Consider the following 21,511-nt stretch of genomic DNA (forward strand, 5'->3'; position numbering starts at 1 on the left):
ATTATTATCGATTTTATTTTCATAATGATCAAGTTCAATGCTGCATGTTATCTCATGCAAACTAACTTGAACTTGGAGCTGAAATTTTGATTCCTAGATGGAAATGGCTGTAATTGTAATAATGTTAACTTGTCAACATTATGAAATTGGTATATTATATTCAGGTTACAGCGCTCAGAGAGCTGTTCATTCAAGATCAAGATTAATTGAGGTTTCATTGAAAAACAATGTTCTGCCAGTAAAATTGCTATTAATTGATTACCTTTTAACCGGAAAGTTAGGCTCGATAAAGATCCTGACACTTTTAGGCTCATTAATTTTTATCAAATCATTGATCATTAACGCACATTCAAATTATTTTGTGACATCTCGATCTTTCATTTATTTTAAGTATAAATAGCGAGAAACAATTCCAATGAAAATCATTCTCTTTCCAACAATAAACAACAATCAGTAATTTGTCTTCTCTTTTTGACTAAAGTTTCATACCAATTGTACATCAATATGCGACTTTCAATCATTTTTGTTTTAGTGTTTGTGTTTTTATCTTTGATCAGTACTGATCTTGTTTCTTGTGATGATAAAAAGCCAGAACCAAAACACAAGGAACCACCGAAACATAAGGAACCACCAAAGCACAAGGAACCACCTAAACACAAGGAGCCTCCAAAACATAAAGAACCACCGAAACATAAGGAACACCCAAAACACAAGGAACACCCAAAACACAAACATGGTTAATGCTTCTCAGTTTAATAGTGAATATTCAGTGATAACTTGGTTTTTATTTCAATTTACATAAGTCTATGTAAAAATCCTTCGACTTGAAGATTTTATCGTCCATTTTAAATAAAAAATTTATGTTCTAAATTTGGTGTAAATTATTTAAATCTTTTACTTTATCGCATATCGTGCAAATTCATGTTTTAAAATTATATGAACTTGAACCCACGACGCCGTTGAGAATGTTTTCGTTAAGTAAAATCCTGGTTGATAGATATTGATAATTATTGAAACCAGGACATAATTAAACTAGCCTCCAATAGTTATTAATGATTCGTCTTAAGTCTTGTACACTTTTTATTCATAAGTATGAGATTCTCGATAATCGTCGTTTTGATCTTTGCTCTTCTCGCCTTGATCTGGTTTAAGGTAAGAAACATCATGAAGATCGACATCATGATCACCACAAACACCACGACCATCACGGACATAAGGAAGACCATAAACACAAAGATTAAAACACAATTTATTAAGATTCATAGACGGTTAGTTCGATCTGGTAATGTGATAATGTAATTGTTTAATGAATGTTATCATGCATCAATATTATGTCCCACCATACGTCTGGATGTAAATAAATATTGATTAAATGAGAAAAATTCGGTAAATTTGAACAGGAATTATGTCGAAGAAAAATCATAAGAAATTGAATTTAAGCCTGACTATAGCGGATTGGTGCGTCCATTTTCACTTACGGCTGATTTGTTAAACAATAATTTTTGAAATTTGATAAGAGAAAAATATCTTTTTAATTTCAAATTTTAATTATTTTATTTATATTCAAATTCATACACTAATAATTTAGTTGGCGAGGCTTGATTTGATTTACAAAACTATGGGTAGCTATTTTTAAAAATTACAAAGAGATCGATTTTGATAAATTGAAATAACCATTATCCAAAAATAAAATTAATAAATACAACGTTAAAACTGAGTGACGATTGAAACAAACAAAAACCAGAAAATTATCAAATATTTCTTTTTACATGGAATGCAATGGAAGATAGGACTTTAGCTTTGAACCGTAAAGTCAGGATGTAATATTGATTTCAAGAGTTGAGCTGAATCTTCTAATCTTAATAGTCTAATATAAAGGAAGAAATTTAGAGTTGATAGTAGAATAAGTAAAACAAAAACAGTTCTTATCAACAAAGTATCTATTTGATTGGTACTTGATTCCTCACCTAATGAAGTTTGTATTTTATTAATAAATAAATGATCACGGCGTTTCTTTATACCAGACTCACTAGACAATTTCTGATCAATGATATTAGGTGAAAGTGATGAAGATGATGTAGACGATGATCTTTTCCTCAAACTTAAAGATTTTTTTCCAGCAAATATCGGATCACGAGTTACAATAATAGATTCAGTCATTGGTGCAATAGATTCCTTGGATAAAAAACTTGATCCATTGGATAACTTTATATTTTTAAGATCAGGTTCAGTAAGTTCTAGTAATGATCTGGTCAGATCTTCGACATAAGTACTTAATCCTTGGATTGTAGAATCTTCAATCAATGATTTCATTCCCCAAGCACTTTTTTTGAACACAACTTTGCCATAAATTTGCAAATTACATTCGTTTTCGGTTTCTCCTCTGCTTAAATAATAAACAGTATCAACTCGAAAGCTGCTTGATAACGGAAATCCCATATTGGATACTTCTGATTTTATCACATATGCTTGACCAGGAGTAGAACTGGCATATAAATATTGAACCTCGGTTGTTGATACAGTTTTAGCCATTGACTGGTTCACATCCATTGTATACGATAGATTCCGATATTGCTTGTATTCCTTAAGATCATCTGAAACATTATTTGGATCTATATCAGTCCATTCACCAACTGTAATATTATACGTGTTTCTTTTGGCCAAGAGCGATTGGAAAAATGGACTATCAAAGAAAATCATATTGAAAACATCATCAACATTTAATGAAAAAGTTCTGTCCAGCATTTGAGCTCCATCAAGGTTCATCATGGCAAGCAAAATGGAAGGAAGGTGAAATCACAAAACAACAAGAAATATTACTGATGGAAGGGATTATAATATTTACTTTAAGTGTAATATAAACTGAGTAAAAAGTAACATATCAATACTATAATGATAAAATTTATTATTCAATAATTGGCATAGTTGAGTGATTTGAAGGAAAGATTTTTCAATGTTTACCAGAGTTAATTATACAATAAAAATATCATCAGCTGATTGGTTGGCATCAGCTTTCAAGAAATAAAAATAGCGGCAAATACAATTTTATTTTCTTGTTATTATCTGCGTTTTCAACAGCCACTTGATTAATGTACTAATAAATACAGACATACAGATGAACCTACAAGCCCCCATCTCTCAGATTTAATCATTAAGATATGAGATTGATTTTTCACATGACTCGAAGTGTTAGGGCGACAAATATGTTCAGTAGATCAAAAAATTTCTGCACTGAATTTACATTTTAAAAGATCAAATTATCAAATTAAAACTATTTAATGAAACGACCACAATTAGCATCAATTGCTTTTACGAAATAATATATTATAGTAACCCAAAAGCTTCTTTTGTACAGAACTTTGAGGCCGAATCGGGTTTCCACTTTCTACCCAAAATGAGGTGTTTTATTGGTCTTAGCAAATAATAAAAAGATGAAGTCAAATCAGGATAATATGGTGGCTTAATTTTTCATCTAATACAATTCGTATAAATATGTAAGCGAGGTAAACTTCTCAGTCCGACTTTCCGACTCGTAATTCAATATTTGCTTTGATTGTTGGTATACAATTGTCACATATATGCACAAAGTTGACACAAACGAGTGAAAATGAATTTCTGTCACTCAGACTCTGTTGGTTTTTAAGGACATAAAAACTAATTCTATTTGTGCGATTAAAAGATTTCTCTGATCGATGGTTTTCAAGAAAATCGAAGTCAAAGATGAAACTTCGCTCACCTTTTGTACAACTGTGCGACCAGATTTATTAATGAAACTCATCTTCTTGATGTAACTTTTTATGATCAATCAGAATATGCATTTATTTTAAGAAATAAATTTTCTTTTTCCTTTAAGACAGATCAGTTCGATTTTTAGACAAACCTTTCTGTGACCGTAAAATTAGAGAACAAAAACTTTTTATTGGTCCATAGAAATTGTTTTTACATATCATGGATTGAATATTTTTTTCAATTTATCTGCAATTCTCTTGATTTTGGCCATTGACCTAAAACTTTGAACATCGATATTTCGACAATGGTAGCACCTACAATGACTATTCGGTCACCAATACAATTCTTTAACAATTAATAATTCAATGCAATTCAATAACTTTCCATTAACCTATTTGGGTCATGGGCTTTGGGCTTTAAACGTGCGAGAAACAACTTATTCAATAATCCAAACTCATCTTAACCCATTTCTTGGTAAATAAACCCATTTTCTGGTTAAACTTGCAAACATAATGCAAAGAATGGTGCTAGAGACTCGAACATTTTGAGCTGAGCCTTGGTGGGTTTTTAGAGAAATTAAAACTGCGTTCATTGGTACTATTAAATAATTCATCCGATTGATAGTTTTCGAGAAAATCGAGGCCAAATTTGCAACTTCGAATACTTTTTGTACGATTTTGGAAGCCGGTTTTTTCATGAAACTATATTTTACTGATGGAGATTTTGATGATGAACCAGAAAATGCATTTATTTGTCCAAATAAAATCTTCGTTCTCCAGTAAAGCATCTAAGTTTGATTTGCATTTAAACCGAATTTACTCTGTGACCAAAAAAGTTAGAGATCTGAAACTTATGATTAGTACATAAAAATTGATTGTTAACATAATGTATTGAATATTTTTTATAAGACATCAATAGTTCTTTAGATTTTGGCCATTGATCTGAGAACTTTGGTCCTCAATATTTCGAGAATGATAGCACATACGATCACTGTTCTTTCATCAATTTAATCCTTTACCAATTACTAATTCAATGCAATTCAAAAACTTTCCATAAGCGCATTTAATTCATGATAACTGTGGTTTAAATGTGCTAGAAACAGCTTATTTAACAAAACAAACTCATCTTAACCCATTTCTTGTTAAATAAAACAATTTTCTGGTTAAACTGTCAAACATGATGCAAAGAATGCTGCCAAAGGTTCGATAATTTGAGTAATGAGTTGAGACTTGGGTGAGTTTGTAGAGGCGTAAAAACTGAATCACTTGGTACTATTAAATAATTTATCAGATGGCCAGTTTTTGAGAAAATCGAAGTCAAAGTTGAAATTTCGATCGCCTTTTGTACAGTTATGGAAGCCGGTTTTTTCATGAAACTATATTTTACTGATGTAGATTTTGATGATGAACCAGAAAATGCATTTATTTGTCCAAATAAAATCTTCGTTCTCCAGTAAAGCATCTAAGTTCGATTTGCCTTTAAACCGAATTTACTCTGTGACCAAAAAAGTTAGAGATCTGAAACTTATTATTAGTACATAAAAATTGATTGTACACACCATGGTTTACATATTTTTTTCAATTTATCAATAATTCTCTTGATTTCGGCCATTGGGCTAAAAAACTTAAAGCTTAAATATTTCGAGAATGGCCTAACCTACAGTCATCATTCTTCGACTAATTATTAGATTTCACTATGGGCTATCAGCATTATATCATTCAAGATTGCACAAAAAAAGTTATAGCATTTTATCACTGATGTTGTCAGATTTGAAATTTTATTTATAAAGTTAGAAGGTTACTTAACACAAATCTTACGTGTTATAAGATTATTCATAATTAAATGATTTTATACAGCATTGAGTTATATCAAATTATAGCCTATGACAGAATCTAGTGTGCGGTCAAAGAATGGTGATCGTAGGTGCTACCATGCTCGAAATATTATAAACCAAAGTTCTCAGGTCAATGGTCAAAATCTAAAGAACTATTGATATCTTGAAAAAAATATTCAATACATTATGTTAACAATCAATTTTTATGTACTAATCATAAGTTTCAGATCTCTAACTTTTTTTGTCACAGAAAAAAGTCGGTTTAAATGCAAATCGAACTTAGATGCTTTACTGGAGAACGAAGATTTTATTTGGACAAATAAATGCATTTTCTGGTTCATCATCAAAATCTCCATCAGTAAAATATAGTTTCATGAAAAAACCGGCTTCCATAACTGTACAAAAGGCGATCGAAATTTCAACTTTGACTTCGATTTTCTCAAAAACTGGCCATCTGATAAATTAATTAATAGTACCAAGTGATTCAGTTTTTACGCCTCTACAAACTCACCCAAGTCTCAAGTCATTACTCGCATTTTCGAGCCTTTGGCAGCATTCTTTGCATCATGTTTGACAGTTTAACCAGTAAATTGTTTTCTTTAACAAGAAATGGGTTAAGATGAGTTTGTTTTGTTAAATAAGCTGTTTCTAGCACATTTAAACCACAACTATCTTGAATTAAATGCGCTTATGGAAAGTTTTTGAATTGCATTGAATTAGTAATTGGTAAAGGATTAAATTGGCGAAAGAATAGTGATCTTAGGTGCTGTCATTCTTAAAATATTGAGGACCAAAGTTCTCAGGTCAATGGCCAAAATATTCAGAACTGTTGATATCTTGAGAAAAGTATGCAATAAATTATGTTTACAAACAATTTTTATGTATTTATAATAAGTTTGAGTCCTCTAACTCGCACAGTCACAGAAAAAAGTCGGTTTAAATGCAAATCGAACTTAGATGCTTTACAGAAAATAGAAAAGTTTATTGTTCAAAATAAATGCATTTTCTGGTTCTTTATTAAAAATTACATCAGTAAAGCAGTGTTTTATGAAAAAATCATTGATAATTGAACAAAAAACAATTGAAGTTTAAACTCGGAACTCGATTTTCGAGGAAACAGTTTATCAGAGAAACATCTAAATCCCACAAATCGATCCAGTTTTCATGTCTATATGTTTACAGACTAACAGAGTCTGAAACTTTCGATATTTAGAGACGTCAAAACTACGTTCATTGGTATCATTTAATTATTCGGTCGACAGACAGTTTTCAGAAAAATCGAGGCCAAAGTTAAAACTACGATCGCATGTTTAGATGGGATGGAATGTGGCGTCTGATGTATATGATGTTTATCTAATATTTTGGGAATGGTATCATGTACAATCATCATTCTTGGCCAAACATTAGTTTTTTTATGATGGAATGAAATATGAAATCATTAAAGATCCTACAAAAAAATTTATAGCATTTTATTACTTGTCATGTCAGATTTCAGACTTGATTTATTTAGTTGGATGGTTACTTAAAAAATCATATGCATTAGATTGATCTTTGATCCTTGATGTCTTTACAGTAAGCCGGCTCAACTCCTTTGAATGCTGGTTTTGTTCATATGAAAATTGGTTCTATTCAAACGAGAATCATGTTATATTCAAGCAAAATTATCTGAATCGGAATTAAGAGAGTTTTTCTTCAATTATATAATGATTATCACAAAATATTCTTTCATTTTCAATTCCATTGTTATTCATTCTTCCAAGACAGTTCTGATGGTTTTAATTGATGAATAAGTTTTAGCTTTTCCATTTCATACAAAGTTGGTTATAATCATATGCTAGCAAAATAAAAGTAACTAAAAAGATGTTGATCAATCAAAAAAATAGTAGATGAAAATTGACACTGATTAATAATTCCATTCAATCAAATTAATAGTTAATGGAAAATAAAATCACAGGATAAGTTTAACGAAATAAAGGGGAAAATGTCTGAAAGATGTTTCAGCTACCTAAATGTACATTTGGCATATGAAAGTCGATTCTATTACCTTTTATGGAAGATTACATTGATTTTAAAGGCTGATCTGATTTATGTTCAAGTCCAACTGGAATAAGTAAATTTCATTTCTTAGAAATTCTATCACACAATGCATTACACCATCGAGGAGCTTTCAATGAAATTATAATATTTGATCATTCAAGTAACTGTCAGAAGCAACAAAAGTGATCAGACTAAAGAACTGGGACTTTGTAAGTTTTTACATGTTACTGAATCCATTAATGCGCTTGAAAATCTCTGTGGAGAAACTCGAGGCTAAATTGAAAACTTGGATCGCCCTTATCAGATTTATTGAAGCAGTTTATTCAACAAAATCATTTTTCTCAAGTTTCATTTAACGTTTTTATGGTGAATAAAACACTTATTTGCTTTCAGTGTGTAAACCATTGAATATTTAATAGTATTTGCCTTACTAATTGTTGACTATCCTCTTCAACCAATTTAGAGATCTAAGGCTAGATGCATTGTCGACAATTACAAGGATATGAACTTTAAATATTTGAAAAAATTCATTGCAGTCAATTAAATTGCTAAACTTGATGAAGAAACATACCGCAATTACTACAAACATTAGTGTTTGAGAATCAGATAATTTCTTGCTGAATTTTCAAACAAATAGTTAAAATTAGATACAGTGTGCAGCTTGGTTAACCTCAAGATAATGAACTAAAACCTTTTGAAATAATACTTCGAAAAATCACACAATACGGTAAATTGTATTATTAGCTGTTATGGAAAAGCAACAGTCGTCAAAAATTGAAGCAATTTTAATAGTCGATAGAGTAGGTGAAGCAATTAAGACCATTTCATTCAAGATCAAGATTAATTGAGGTTTCATTGAAAAACAATGTTCTGCCAGTAAAATTGCTATTAATTGATTACCTTTTTAACCGGAAAGTTAGGCTCGATAAAGATCCTGACACTTTTAGGCTCATTAATTTTTATCAAATCATTGATCATTAACGCACATTCAAATTATTTTGTGACATCTCGATCTTTCATTTATTTTAAGTATAAATAGCGAGAAACAATTCCAATGAAAATCATTCTCTTTCCAACAATAAACAACAATCGGTAATTTGTCTTCTCTTTTTGACTAAAGTTTCATACCAATTGTACATCAATATGCGACTTTCAATCATTTTTGTTTTAGTGTTTGTGTTTCTATCTTTGATCAGCACTGATCTTGTTTCTTGTGATGATAAAAAGCCAGAACCAAAACACAAGGAACCACCGAAACATAAGGAACCACCAAAGCATAAGGAGCCACCTAAACACAAGGAGCCTCCAAAACATAAAGAACCACCGAAACATAAAGAACCTCCAAAACACAAGGAACACCCAAAACACAAACATGGTTAATGCTAGTTTGTTTTACTTTTTCATAGATCACTTCTCGCCAGTTAAATAGCGAATAATCATAGTCCAATTGCATATATGATCAACTCAATGCCAGATTCTAACCCAATACAACGATTTATTGTTTACACGAAATCAATAGTGCAATTACGAGGAAATGTGAACCTACTCGTCACAGCCAACAATAACTAACAATAACTTAACAACCGACTAAACTTTTGTTGAGCGATGAATTAAAAACGCTCAAAGATACAAAACTTTTAACCAGTAAACAACAAATATCGTGAATCAAAAATGGATGACATTCATCGAGTGAACCAAAGTTATATTACGAGAATGAATTAATTTTCGAAGAGTACTAAACCTTAAAAACCCAATTTATTTTTGTTTCTAAATCAACATACTTTACAATAATTTTACATAAGTGTAACAATTTTATGATTTAATAAACGTCTATCGTGCATTTACATTTACTTGTTTTTTGTTTAAATTTGACAGCGAATGTTCATCTTTACACGTCTTGTGCGAATAGACTTTGCAAACAAATTAGACAAATCAAACCAGAAGTTTAATGCATATCAAAAATCCTGATTGAACCATTTTCATAATGATTAAATAATAATAATGAGTAGACAAAACACAATATTTTAAATGCACCTGTTTGTAAAACTATTGAATGCTCAAAATTTTGTCACATTATGGACAATGGATAAATTTTCAGTCGGTGATTGTTTGACGCAAAACAAATCATAATTTTCACACCAAATTCATGCATTTTATTCTTTACATTTGTACAACTCGATCTTTTTGTTACCTTAAGTATAAATAGTCGATTGAAACTGTACCACAATCAAACTAACCTCCAAACTAATAGTTATTAGTATTAATTTGTCTCAAGTTTTGTACACTGTTATAAGTATGAGATTCTCGATAGTCTTCGTTTTGATCTTTGCTCTTCTCGCCTTGATCAGTGCTAACCTGGTTGAAGGTAAGAAACATGATGAACACCACAAACACGACGATCATCATCATAAACATCACCACAAAGATGAACACCATCACAAGCACAAGGATCATCACGGACCTAAGGAACACAAGAAACACCACAAACACGACGACTAAATCAAAATTGATTGAGGTTCATAACTATGGCTGATTCAATCTGTTATATGAGATATTTAATTGTTTAATAAAACTTATAATTATTTGCATTAATATTTTGCGTCATTTACTCATCAGATGGTAAAGGCCCAAAACAGCCAAAGTCAAAACAGGTAAGTCCATAACAGCCAAGTCCAAAATGGCCAAATACAAAGCTGCTTAAATGATATCAATTCAAATTGCAAAAAAGTCCAAAAAAACCTGCCTATGGATATTGATAAGCTAATTAATTATAGTTAATTAACTCCGATCGAGTCAAAAAATGGTCTACATACACCTATATCGATGCTCTTGTGTCCTTAAAATTATTGAGTCAATTGATTAAGTCAAACTTATTCAAAATTGAAGCAAAATTCGGTGGTAAAAAAAACAAAAGTACTTTTTGATGCCCCTAATAAATCTGATCATTTAAGTAGTTTTATTTGATTTAAGCAGCTTTGTATTTGGCCGTTTTGGACTTGGCTGTTATGGACTTGGCTGTTTTGGGCCCAAACCCTTCAATCTTCTTTCCTTCCCTGTCATCTTCTTTGTCTCTCAAGAGTAAAACTGACAAGCAAAGGAAAGATGTTTATTGCATGCTACATGTATTTTCAACATTTAACATTTTTATCTAACAAGCATTGGCGAAACAGGTCAGAACCAGTACCATTTGTCGGCTTAATTGCCTTACTCCAATGATTGGCTGGTCAGATTCCTTTAAGTCGCTTACACTAGGAGTACACCATTCTCTGGTTATATTGATCTCGTGTTTTAAGCTCTCAGCGAAAGTAGAGGCGAAATGTGGATTATTAATAGTAAGAAGCATATCGAATAATCGATCCAAATTAATAGGTAAAACAACATCAACAACATTTTGATTCTTGGTAAGGACATGATGATGGATCTCGTAAAGGTTTGCAAAATTTAGGAGATTCATCTGCTATTATTTCTTCTTGTCAGCCTATTGTCTTTCGCATATTCAGTGATCCTTCAAATTCAACTCTTAGCCACAAGCCTACTAAGACTTTTCTCTTTCTAGATGAAGATGGTGTTTATCGTGTTAAAAGATTATACAGAGAAATTTTAAATGGTGAAGAAAGTGGAGAAGCTGGTTTCATCTGGAAAACCTGGTACCATTCAATGATAGCCGGTGGGATTATTGGTGCAACTATTGGTATGAGGCCTGTTTATAATGGTGATTATCAATTTGCGCAATTTTTTAATCTATGGTCATGCTAAATACTTTCCCATTTCTAAATATCATGCTTTTATTTTTATAGACTTCAAAACAAGGTTCAACGAATATCAATTCCAGTCTAAAACTGCATATGCTCGGAAACTTGCCGACTGTACCCTGTCTACATGTATTCGAAATGGATTCAAATTCGGGTGGAGAGCTGGTTTATTAGCGTTGCTATTTTCTACCACAACTATTAATTTAGCAGTTTACCATAATGACATAAGATTTACTGACATGGTTTTTTCATTTGCTATTACCGGTGGAGTTTATACTTTTTGAACCCTGTTGCAGGTTTACTCAAGTGTTTTTTTCTGGACAAAAGGCCCAGTTGAAATAAGAAATAAATTTAAAACTTAAAATCAATGTTAAATCAGAATGGAATTTTATTATTAAGACGAACCAAAAGTTGACATAATTTCATCAGGATCTAATTCTCGTACGATTGTTTCTCCGAGAATTGGAGTTGCACCAACAGGAAATGTGTAAGTTCCTAGTTGTTTGTAAGATTTAGCTGCAGGTTCAACACGATGCTCCATTCCACTCGGTGTGATGATGCATGTTTCAAATCCGCGACCAGATGCAAGACGCTTCTCAATACCTGCTAAAGTTGCATTACTTGTCAGAAGTTTAGCCTCATCTGAATTCATATTTGTCTTGTAGTTGAGCTCAAGATGAGAAAGTGATGAAGATGATGTAGACGATGATCTTTTCCTTAAACTTAAAGATTTTTTCCAGCAATTATCGGAGCACGAGTTACAATAATAGATTCAGTCACTGGGGCAAAAGATTTCTTGGATAAAAAACTTGATGAATTGGATAAATTTATACTTTTAAGATCAGGTTCAGTGAGTTGTAGTAATGGTCCAGTCAGATCTTCAACAAAAATACTTTATCCTTGAATTGTAGAATCTTCAATCAATGATTTCATTCACCAAGCACTTTTTTGAACACATCTTTGAAGTGAAGACAAAAGATAATTGAACAAAAATTCACTTGTTAGTCCTTTTATCTACCAGTTGGCGAGAAAGTTTCTAGAGCCACCTCCACTCAACATGCGTGGAAAACGAAATGGTCCTAATCTGCAAAATTGCTATAAGCTCATTACTTTTCAATTGGTGAGTTTTAAACTTTTCTCTGCTCGACAATTTTCTATTAGTTACATCATTAAAATGAATTTCATGAAAAAATGTACCTCCATAATTGTACAAAAGGCATTCGAAGTTTCAAATTCAACCTCGATTTTATCGAAAACTATCCATCGAACGAGTAATTGAATAGTACCAATGAACGCAGTTCCAATGTCCCTACAAACCCATCAAGTCTCAGCTCTTTACTCAAAATGTTCGAGTCTCTAACACCATTCTTTGCATTATGTTTGCTTTAACCAGAAAATGGGTTTATTCACCAAGAAATGGGTTGAAATGAGTTTGGTTTGTTGGATAAGTTGTTTCTCGCACGTTTAAAGCCCATGACCCAAATGGGCTAATGGAAAGTTATTGAATCGCATCGAATTATTAATTAGTAAAGAATTAAATTGGTGAACGAATAGAGATTGTAGGTGCTACCATTGTCGAAATATCGATGTTCAAAGTTTTTAGTCTAATGGCCAAAATCAAGAGAACTGCTGATAAATTGAAAAAAAAGATTCGATCCATGATGTGTAAAAACAATTTCTATGGACCAATAATAAGATTGAGTTCTCTAATTTTTACGGTCACAGAAAGAGGTCGGTTAGATAAAAAGCGAACTCATCCGTTTTAAAGGAAAAAGAAAATTTTATTTCTTGAAGTAAATGCATTTTCTGATTGATCATAAAAAGTTACATCAGGAAAATGAGTTTCATTAAAAAATCTGCTACCATTATTGTACAAAAGGCGATCGAAGTTTCATCTTCGACCTCGATTTTCTTGAAAACTATCGATCAGAGACATCTTTTAATCGCTCAAATGTACAAGTCAACAAAATCTAAATTTGAAAGAAATCGATTTTCCTCCGTAATCCGTTTTGTGTCAATTTGAATATTTTGACACTAGTGTTGATTTTGCCTTGTTAGTAACAGCCATGTTTGACTAAATGCTCAATAAAGGTTACTATTACTCGGATTGATATTTTGTGTAATTTACTCATCAGATTCCATCTGGGTGCACGTTTATATTGGTTAAATAGGATAAGTTTGTTTTATCTGAACATATATCTTGTTGAGGCAAATTTCATGAGAAAAGCTGAAATTATCTTTTTTAAGTGCATTAATTGTTCAGTTTATGATTACTTTTTGATAAATGAAATCATATGATTACATGAGTGCAGTCAATTCCTGTGTTGCTGCATTTAAATTATTATTTAATGAAAGTAAATTTGCGAAACAAAATATTTAATAAGAGAATATCTTTTTTGCAAAATTTTATGCATTTAATATTTTTATGCAATATATTTATACACAAATAATTTAGTTGATGTGGCTTGTTTTGATTTACATAACAATTGGTAGCTATTTTTAAAAATTACAAAGAGATCGATTGTGATAGATTGAAATAACCATTATCCAAAAATAAAATTAATAAATACAATTATTCAACGTTAAAACTGAGTGACAATTGATACAAACAAAAACCAGAAAATTATCTCAAATATTTCTTTTTACATGGAATGCAATGGAAGATAGGACTTTAGCTTTGAACCGTAAAGTCAGGATGTAATATTGATTTCAAGAGTTGAGCTGAATCTTCTAATCTTAATAGTCTAATATAAAGGAAGAAATTTAGAGTTGATAGTAGAATAAGTAAAACAAAAACAGTTCTTATCAACAAAGTATCTATTTGATTGGTACTTGATTCCTCACCTAATGAAGTTTGTATTTTATTAATAAATAAATGATCACGGCGTTTCTTTATACCAGACTCACTAGACAATTTCTGATCAATGATATTAGGTGAAAGTGATGAAGGTGATGTAGACGATGATCTTTTCCTCAAACTTAAAGATTTTTTTCCAGCAAATATCGGATCACGAGTTACAATAATAGATTCAGTCATTGGTGCAATAGATTCCTTGGATAAAAAACTTGATCCATTGGATAACTTTATATTTTTAAGATCAGGTTCAGTAAGTTCTAGTAATGATCTGGTCAGATCTTCGACATAAGTACTTAATCCTTGGATTGTAGAATCTTCAATCAATGATTTCATTCCCCAAGCACTTTTTTTGAACACAACTTTGCCATAAATTTGCAAATTACATTCGTTTTCGGTTTCTCCTCTGCTTAAATAATAAACAGTATCAACTCGAAAGCTGCTTGATAACGGAAATCCCATATTGGATACTTCTGATTTTATCACATATGCTTGACCAGGAGTAGAACTGGAATATAAATATTGAACCTCGGTTGTTGATACAGTTTTAGCCATTGACTGGTTCACATCCATTGTATACGATAGATTCCGATATTGCTTGTATTCCTTAAGATCATCTGAAACATTGTTTGGATCTATATCAGTCCATTCACCAACTGTAATATTATACGTGTTTCTTTTGGCCAAGAGCGATTGGAAAAATGGACTATCAAAGAAAATCATATTGAAAACATCATCAACATTTAATGAAAAAGTTCTGTCCAGCATTTGAGCTCCATCAAGGTTCATCATGGCAAGCAAAATGGAAGGAAGGTGAAATCACAAAACAACAAGAAATATTACTGATGGAAGGGATTATAATATTTACTTTAAGTGTAATATAAACTGAGTAAAAAGTAACATAGCAATACGATGATAAAATTTATTATTCAATAATTGGCATAGTTAAGTGAAGATTTTTTAATGTTTACCAGAGCTAGTTACACAATAAACATCATCAGCTGATTGGTTGGCATTAGCTTCTAATAACAAAAGCGGTAAATACAATTTTATTTTCTGTCACTAAGCCTTCTTTTAGTCACAATTTTATTCGAGTTAAATTAATTTGTATCTTTTTTTTGAATTTTCACAATCAAGGCAAGAAAAGATACAATGACATCATTTATTAATAAACAAAGCATATTTTATTGACAGCAGAATAACAAAGTCTTGCCTATTTGCTTCTAAGCAGAAGTTCATGCATATGGCTCAAAATTTAATAATGCTAATAAATTTTGACCAGTAACATAGATTTTAGCTTACTGAGTCAATAAAAAATTTTTTAATTAATGGGGAAAATAGAAAATCCGTTAACTTTCAACTATTAATTTAGCTGTTTACCATAATGACATAAGATTTACTGACATGGTTTTTGCATTTGCTGTTACCGGTGGAGTTTATAATTTGCATCGTGGACCTAAAGCTATGCTTGCTGGAGCAACGTTAACAGGTTTAATGGGAATCCCTGTTGCAGGTTTACTAAAGTGTTTTTTCTGGACAAACGGTCGCGTTGAAATAAGAAATAAATTTAAAACTTAAAATCAATGTTAACTCAGAATGGAATTTTATTATTAAGACGAACCGAAAGTTGACATAATTTCATCAGGATCTAATTCTCGCACGATTGTTTCTCCGAGAATTGGAGTTGTACCCACAGGAAATGTATAAGTTCCTATTTTTTTGTAAGATTTAGCTGCAGTTACAACAAGATTCTCCATTCCACTCCGTGTGATGATGCATGTTTCAAATCCGCGACCAGATGCAAGACGCTTCTCAATATCTGCTAAAGTTGCATTACTTGTCAGAAGTTTAGCCTCATCTAAATTCATATTTGTCTCGTAGTAGAGCTCAAAATGTGAAAGTGATGAAGATGATGTAGACAATGATCTTATCCTTAAACTTAAAGATTTTTCGCCAGCAATTATCCGATCACGAGTTACAAAAATAGGTTCAGTAATTGGGGGAATAGATTCTTTGGATAAAAAACTTGATGAATTGGATATATTTATATTTTTAAGATCAGGTTCAGTGAGTTGTAATAATGATCGCGTCAAATCTTCGACATAAGTACTTAATCCTTGAATTGTAGAATCTTCAATTAATGATTTAATTCCACAACCATTTTTTCTGGACACAATTTTACCATAAATTTGTAAATTACATTTGTTTTCGGTTTCTCCTCTGCTTAAATAGTAAACAGTATCAAATCGAAAACTGCTTGATAACGGAAATCCCATATTAGCTGCCTCTGATTTTATCACATATGCTTGACCAGGAGTAGAACTGGCATATAAATATTGAACCTCGGCTGTTGATACAGTTTTAGCCATTGACTGGTTCACATCCATTGTATACGATAGATTCCGATATTGCTTGTATTCTTTAAGATAATCTGAAACATTGTTTGTATCTATATCAGTCCATTCACCAACGGTAATATTATAAGTGTTTCTTTTGGCCAAGAGCGATTGGAAAAATGGACTATCAGAGAAAATCATTTTGAAAACATCATCAACATTCAATGAAAAAGTTCTGTCCATCATTTTAGCTCCATTAAGATTCATCATGGCAAGCAAAATGAAAAGAAGTTGAAAACACAAAACAACAAAAAGTATTACTGATGGAAGAGATTATTATATTTATTTTAAGTGTAATATGGCCTGAGTAAGAAGGTACTTAGCAATACTATGATAATATATATTATTCAATAATTGGCATAGTTAAGGGAAGATTTTTTAATGTTTACCAGCTAGTTATACAAATACACTAGTACACAAGTACACACTATGAAAACATTATCAGCTGATTGGTTGGTATTAGCACCTAACAAAAAAGCGGCAAATACAATTTCTTTGCTGTTACTAAGCATTCTTTTAGTCACAATTTGTCTGCATTCGAGTTATTTGTATCTCTTTTCCAATTTTCACAATCAAGTCAAGAAAAGATATGATGTCATCATTTAAACAAAGCAAATTTTATTGACAGCAGAATAACAAGTTTTGCCTATTTGCTTTTAAGCAGAAGTTCATGCATATGGCTCAAAATTTAAAGTGTGCTAATAAATTTTGACCAGTTACATAGATTTTAGCATACTGAGTCAATAAAAAATTTTTAGTTAATGATGAAAATAGAAAATGCGTTAACTTTCTACTAGTTTGTTAAATAATCAACGAAATTGAGATATTTTTGGCAATTTGGTATTTAGCAACTGTTCTTCTCATAATTCGAGATAATAAAATTTAAGATAATACTAAATGAACGAAAAATGATGGAAAACAAGTATGGCACATCAGTATCATTCAGTTAATTTGTTTGGAGGTAATTGAGCATAAAAAGCAAGAGAGGAATAGTTCGAGGAATGATAACTCATAACATCACGAATGGTAGTTCTTGCACTCTCATTAATGATCGTCTTCTGTAACGGTTTGGGAGGTTCTCCTAATAAAACTGAAACACAATTGGCAGTTGATTCAGTTATTGCATTTAAATTGTAGCCACCCTGAAAAGAAGATAGATAAATATTAATGAAAACGAATAAGAATAATTAATTGGCAAGAAATAAAGTGAGATAAAAACCTCAAGAGCAAGGATGAGTTTTCCTCTAGCAAGTCCACTAAGAAGATGAGTAAAATGACCAAATACTTCTGGATCTAATTTATACTCGCCGAGAGGATCATTTTTGGCTGCATCGAATCCAGCTGACACAAAAACCACTTCAGGATTATATTCATACGCAACAGGAAGAATAATGTTGGTAAATGCTAAAATGTAGTCAAAGTTTGACATCGGTCCACCATTCCATGGAATATTAATAATGTTGGAAGGCGTTTTGAACCCAGATTTAATACTGTTTGGATAAAAAGAAGCGAAATCATATCGATGAAGAGAAATAAAAAGAACATTTGGATGATTTTCAAAAATAGATTGAGTCCCATCACCATGATGGACATCCCAATCAACTATAAGTACTCGTTTAAGATTATAATTTTTGATTGCATATTCAGCAGCAACAGCAATATTGTTGAAAATACAGAAACCAGAAGCTGCATTTCTAGCTGCGTGATGCCCTGGAGGTCTAATAATTGCAAAGCCATTTCGAGATTTATTAGTTAAAACTTGATCGGTAACTTGGAGTAAAGCACCAACAGATAAGCGAGCAGCATCGTTGGTATTTTTACACATATAAATAGAATCAAATGTGTGTGCAACCTTGTCTATCTGATCTTGATTCATGTGTTCCAACAATCTTATTTTTAAAACGTATTCATCCGAATGGACTAATTTGAGTTCAGCATCAACTGCAGAGCGTTTTTCTTCAATAATTGTACAATTATCAAGTATTCCTTTGTTTTTAAGACCATTATAGATGCTTTTAATTCTATCAGGGCACTCTGGATGGTCTGAATTAGGACGACGATGAGAATTCATATCAAAATCAAACTTGATACAAGTTCTGGAGGATGACACCGTTAAATCAGTCGAGTTCCACAAACATCTAATCATGGATTCAAATTTTTCAAATGTTTCTTTATCACGGACAGGATAACAATCTCTTGTGTCATATTTACTTGGGGGATCAACAAGAGACGCTTTTCCACGATATTCAACAACTGGAGAGTAACGCCGAACCAAAGGATTGTTTTCGTCAATAATTTCTGCACCTGAAAACTCCTCTTGAATTCGCAGTGATTTCCATTGAGGTTTATGAGCCCATATTACGTCGAGAATCGAATCAACAGCTGACTTGTGGAGTTTGACAGGTTCATCTGATTTCGGCAAAGGAGGACAAGGATCACCCAGGAGTGCACGCAAAGTAAGAGCAGCTCCATCAGATAGCGACGAAAGGCAATAGCCACCCTCTAAAACAACACAAACTTTCCCTTGAGCAAGGGTCATTAATTGACTTGTCAAATGAGCGAAAAGTGATGGAGACAGTAGCATGTTTCCTTCTGGGCAACCAATTGCAGCATCATATCCAGCAGAAATTAGTATAAGCTGAGGGTTGTACTCATAAGCAAGAGGAAGCAAGATGTTATGAAAAATGGCAAGATAATCATGATCAGTCAATTCCTCTTCATTTAAAGGAACATTGACATTATAACCTTTTCCAGGACCTCGACCGATAGAGTTGTAATTTGATTCAATTAGCTCAGGCCAGAATGATCCATTTAGATATTTGTGTATTGAAAAATACATAACTTCATCTTGCTCTTCAAATGAAAATTGTGTCGCTTGGCCATGGTGAATATCCCAATCCACAATGAGAACTCGTTGTAACCCATGTTGTTTGACAGCGTGAGCAGCTCCAATGGCGATATTATTGTAAAAACAATAACCACAAGGCTTATCAGCAAATGCATGATGACCAGGAGGTCGGATCAAAGCAAATCCATTTTTGACCTCATCCTCCAAAACTGCGTCAATCAACTCAATAGTAGATCCAGCAGCGAGTAATGCTAGTTCATTAGTTTTAGGGTGAAAGTAGACTGCATCATATTTCGAAGACAATTCCTCTAGTTCTACTGGATCATCAATAGTTTCAGTAATTTTCATTTTTTCAAAATGATCTTCAGTGTGAATGTAAAGAATTTCTTTTTTTGAAGCAGGTCGAGGCTAGATAGATTAAAGGGTTGTAAAATTAGGAACATATCGTAAAATTTTAAAAAGTTTAAAGCTTACTTGCAATAGTTTACATCGATCAACTAGGCCTAACTGTTTCATTTTGTCCAAAACACGGCTAAATCTATCTGGACTCTCAGGATAATTTTCATCCCAGATGCATTTGTGTTCCGTCATGGAAACGTCAAATATAAGGCCAGTTTTAATACTGTGGATTGCACAAAAAACATGATATTAATTAAAACCGAATAAAATACTTAGTTTTTAAACAAACCTTTTTCTACTTTGATCTTTGACATCGTCTGTGTCTCCGAGTTTCTGAAAAAGAGACCAATAACCATTAGCACCAGTTAACGAATGCCACCCACCGGAAATCTTTTTAGCGTAGGATAACAAGCAAGGAACCCACAACCGGGAGGTGATAGTAATGATTAAAGGAAGAATCAAAACAAAAACAAGTCGAGAAAGTAATTGAAAACAATAGCCTTATAATTTAACTCAACAGAAATGAAGAAATAATCAAAGCATCACAAACAAATAAAAATGCTTAATAAAATTTGTCTTAGGATATTGATTAAAAAAAGAGTGAAAATAAGTGACTAAATGAGAAAGATCTTTGACTACGTGCCAAAATAGCAAGAGATAAAAATGAAGCATGAAATTACAGAAATGACAAAAACCTCGAATACAGAAATGTTGCCAAAATTTCGACAAGAAAAGGGAATGAGACCGGTAAATATATTCAAAAGGTCTTACAAGTTGATCGAGAGCTTTAGTCAAGTCATCATTGGTGGATTTAGTTGAACCACTTTTTGTTAGATTTCGCGTTTCAGCTTCCATCAGAATTGTCAAAAGTTCAACTTTTAATGTCAAACAAACTAAAACAATCTAAACAATAAACACAAACAAAAAAAAACAAAATAAAAACAATTTAATAACAGGCAAAATATCCTTATCCAAAGTGTTTGCTGTGAGTGCATTTCAAAATTCACCTGACACTGGTAGCCAACCAGATGATGGTGCTGGTAACTACTAGCTACATCTAGTAACCAGAATAGGATCTGGAATTAAACTTTAAGTTAAACGCAAAATTTTTGGCAATTTTCAATCATATTGTAATATTTGATTATTTTAATAGGAATATGATTCCTCCCAAAAAATGGATCCCATTGATATAGCCGTTACTAAATTATATGCAAGCAAAAATAAAACGTAACTGAATTAAATAGCAAGACCAACCAAGCAAGAAATCAAACTCCGGATTTTCCTTATGATCTAGGAGATTTGATTAATACACATCTGGAGAAAGGTTTGAGTCAATTTAAATGAATCATCGCAAGTGTGAGTTGACCTGAAAAAATTAATCGAATCGACTCATCATTGCAAATGTCTCTCATTTTCAACCAATTAAATCAAACTAAGACTGATCAATTTTTTACACCTATTGCAGATACAGTTGATCATTAGAGAGGTTAGACTCTAGCGCTTCTGATTGGAAAATGAAAAGCAAATTAAAAGAATTAGGAAATAGTGATGAAGAAAAGTGGAAAGGATTATCGTCTGAATGTTTGATGAAATGATTTGAAATTATATGCATTCCGTTTGGTTCAATATTTGTTACGAATCGCTGTTAATTGACTATTTGGT

The 21,511-nt window shown here is 31.9% G+C and overlaps 3 protein-coding genes across 4 annotated transcripts; all 3 read right to left on the reverse strand.

Moving 5' to 3' along the window:
* Positions 1-1,744: 1,744 nt before the first annotated feature.
* On the reverse strand, positions 1,745-2,985 carry LOC107370917 (protein Aster-A). Its single transcript, XM_025162787.2, has 2 exons — positions 1,968-2,985; positions 1,745-1,867 (listed from the first exon to the last, which is right to left on the reverse strand). The coding sequence occupies exons 1-2, from the start codon at positions 2,767-2,769 to the stop codon at positions 1,860-1,862; spliced, it is 810 nt and encodes a 269-aa protein (XP_025018555.2). The 5' UTR covers positions 2,770-2,985; the 3' UTR covers positions 1,745-1,859.
* A 10,742-nt stretch (positions 2,986-13,727) lies between these two features.
* Positions 13,728-15,183, reverse strand: LOC107370919 (protein Aster-A). Its single transcript, XM_015938876.3, has 2 exons — positions 14,197-15,183; positions 13,728-14,096 (listed from the first exon to the last, which is right to left on the reverse strand). The coding sequence occupies exons 1-2, from the start codon at positions 14,996-14,998 to the stop codon at positions 14,089-14,091; spliced, it is 810 nt and encodes a 269-aa protein (XP_015794362.1). The 5' UTR covers positions 14,999-15,183; the 3' UTR covers positions 13,728-14,088.
* A 609-nt stretch (positions 15,184-15,792) lies between these two features.
* On the reverse strand, positions 15,793-20,831 carry HDAC6 (histone deacetylase 6). 2 transcript variants are annotated; one of them, XM_015939847.3, is made up of 5 exons: positions 20,621-20,831; positions 20,139-20,239; positions 19,925-20,072; positions 17,822-19,858; positions 15,793-17,744 (listed from the first exon to the last, which is right to left on the reverse strand). In XM_015939847.3, exons 1-5 carry the CDS (start codon positions 20,702-20,704, stop codon positions 17,541-17,543), a joined length of 2,574 nt encoding a protein of 857 aa, XP_015795333.2. In that variant the 5' UTR covers positions 20,705-20,831; the 3' UTR covers positions 15,793-17,540. The 2 variants fall into 2 exon arrangements, with proteins under 2 accessions (XP_015795333.2, XP_015795334.2); XM_015939848.3 differs by having other exon boundaries at positions 17,198-17,744; positions 20,139-20,182.
* Between the last annotated feature and the right edge of the window lie 680 nt (positions 20,832-21,511).

This window comes from Tetranychus urticae, chromosome 2 (assembly GCF_039701765.1).
Source record: "Tetranychus urticae isolate SD_2017Ah chromosome 2, NJAU_TeUrti_SD_1.0, whole genome shotgun sequence".
Taxonomy (NCBI): Eukaryota; Metazoa; Arthropoda; class Arachnida; order Trombidiformes; family Tetranychidae; genus Tetranychus; species Tetranychus urticae.